Source organism: Salmo salar, chromosome 06, assembly GCF_965601325.2.
Source record: "Salmo salar chromosome 06, fSalSal1, whole genome shotgun sequence".
Taxonomy (NCBI): Eukaryota; Metazoa; Chordata; class Actinopteri; order Salmoniformes; family Salmonidae; genus Salmo; species Salmo salar.
In genome coordinates this window covers 13,440,001-13,442,425 of record NC_138296.1, presented here as the reverse complement: position 1 = coordinate 13,442,425, position 2,425 = coordinate 13,440,001, and the positions used below count along the sequence as shown (strand labels likewise).

The window sequence follows — 2,425 nt, the reverse complement described above, 5'->3', positions numbered from 1 at the left end:
CATCCACAGCTACTGTTGTTATTGAGTCAGTTGGACTAGCTCCATCCACAGCTACTGTTGTTGTTATTGAGTCAGTTGGACTAACTCCATCCACAGGTACTGTTGTTATTGAGTCAGTTGGACTAGCTCCATCCACAGCTACTGTTGATATTGTTGTTGTTGAGTCAGTTGGACTAGGTCCATCCACAGCTACTGCTGTTGTTATTGAGTCAGTTGGACTAGCTCCATCCACAGCTACTGTTGTTGTTATTGAGTCAGTTGGACTAGCTCCATCCACAGCTACTGTTGTTGTTATTGAGTCAGTTGGACTAGCTCCATCCACAGCTGCTGTTGTTGTTATTGAGGCAATTGGACTAGCTCCATCTACAGCTGCTACTGTTATTGTTAAGTCTTGTCTCTACGCTGCCAGCATCTCTCTGTTCTCCTTGTTCCTTGCTGGTCTTCTCTCTTGAGAACAAAGAAACCATGGTCAGGGACTGTATCTACAAAATGTCTCAGAGTAAGAGATCTAGGATCAGGTCACTCTGTCCATATAATCCTATTAATAAATTACGTAAAAAGGCCAAACTGTTCCTAGATCAGCTTTTACTGTGAGACTGTCAATACTTACCACCATAATGATTGAGGTAATGTAACAGGGTAAAGACAGTACTACTACTACCACCATAATGATTGAGGTAATGCAACAGGGTAGACAGTACCATTACCTGGCTCTGTATTAGCTGGTTCTGGGACCTCTGGTAGAGGCTCAGTGGGGACCTCTGGAAGTTCTACATCTTCTCCCTGCAGCAGTAGAGGGAGACAACGGTTACACAGGACTTGATCAGGTCAGGTCATCATTATCAACAGGTTAAACAGGACTTGATCAGGTCATCAGTACCTGACCTGGGAAACCAGTTAAGCGCAATTAACTACCAGGTAGAAAAGAAAACCAGAAGCGTTTTGGTCCTCCATGGCAGGTGTTGTTTCACCACCCTCTTCCTCTACCTCCTGGTATTATACCCAGAGGACTGATGTAGATCAGTATGATACACACCTGAGTGATAGTCTCCAGTTCAGATAACAGCCAGAGGAGACTGATGTAGATCAGTATGATACACACCTGAGTGATAGTCTCCAGTTCAGATAACAGCCAGAGGAGACTGATGTAGATCAGTATGATACACACCTGAGTGATAGTCTCCAGTTCAGATAACAGCCAGAGGAGACTGATGTAGATCAGTATGATACACACCTGAGTGATAGTCTCCAGTTCAGATAACAGCCAGAGGAGACTGATGTAGATCAGTATGATACACACCTGAGTGATAGCCTCGCCAGCTCAGATAGCACAGCATCCTCATCCTCCTGAGTCAGGGAGCCTGACAGCATCTCATCTATTTGCTGTAGGATCAACCAGAGCAGAGCATGTCAGCTGGGCAGCAACACACACTACACAGAAGACTGAAGTACTTGGGATGGATTAAGAGTTAGGACTGTAAAAAGGGGTATTTCAAAGTGATTGACGAGACCATGGGAACAGAGAAACTCACCCTCTGGTATTCTATAGCATCCTGGGTCTCATCCATGATCCTCTCCACATCCTCTAGTGACATGGCCTGAGAGGACGAGACAGGGACAATGTCAAGTTAGGAGCAGAAAGTCTTCTAGTTTACTTATTCTCTCTGTGTGTGTGTGTGTGTGTGTGTGTGTGAGAGAGATGAAACATTTTCTCTCTTAAAGAGAATAATTCTCTGAGCAGGCTGTGGCCAGACAGCCAGCCAGTCAGCCAGACAGACAGACTGACAGACAGTGTAACCCAGGATACGCAGCAGCAGTCACACCACTAGGCTCGCTGTAGTCAGGGATTTGGAACCTAATCCTTTAATCTTCAAACAATGTGCACAGTGACGCTAGCTAACACACAGTCTGTTTTTCTGGGGTGCAGATCACATAAAAGAGGTTACATGCCAGTGGAAGGTTTATTCATTAACACTTAGGACACTGAGCTGAATGTCTTACACCTGTGTGAGTGTGTGTGCATGCCTAACCACACGTGAGTGTGTGACTGTGAATGTGTACTTATTCTGTCATGTGACTCATTTGTATTCTGAGGAAGACCAGATTTCCCCCCCATAGAAAACCGTGGACTAAGAAGCGAACCATACCCTACCTCATGCATACTCTTCAGACAGTCATTTCCAACCTTCAGCCCCTCAATGACTTTCATCTCGATCTGGACAAACTCAATGTCTTGAACCTGTAAAAACACATCAGTACGTTAAGATAGGAGGACCCAGCACTGAACCTGTAAAAACACATCAGTATGTTAATATAGGAGGACCCAGCACTGAACCTGTAAAAACACATCAGTATGTTAATATAGGAGGACCCAGCACTGAACCTGTAAAAACACATCATTATGTTAAGTAAGATAGCGTTCACC

The 2,425-nt window shown here is 44.7% G+C and overlaps 1 protein-coding gene across 1 annotated transcript in view; it reads right to left on the bottom strand.

The window, feature by feature from the left end:
- Positions 1–242: 242 nt before the first annotated feature.
- The window catches only part of LOC106606311 (charged multivesicular body protein 6-A), a 4,612-nt gene continuing 2,429 nt past the window's right edge, over positions 243–2,425 (bottom strand). Inside the window, 6 exon segments of the mRNA XM_082976330.1 lie at positions 243–447; positions 708–783; positions 1,301–1,315; positions 1,318–1,383; positions 1,533–1,598; positions 2,153–2,239. Coding sequence (XP_082832456.1) covers positions 398–447; positions 708–783; positions 1,301–1,315; positions 1,318–1,383; positions 1,533–1,598; positions 2,153–2,239 — 360 coding nt within the window. The 3' untranslated portion in view covers positions 243–397.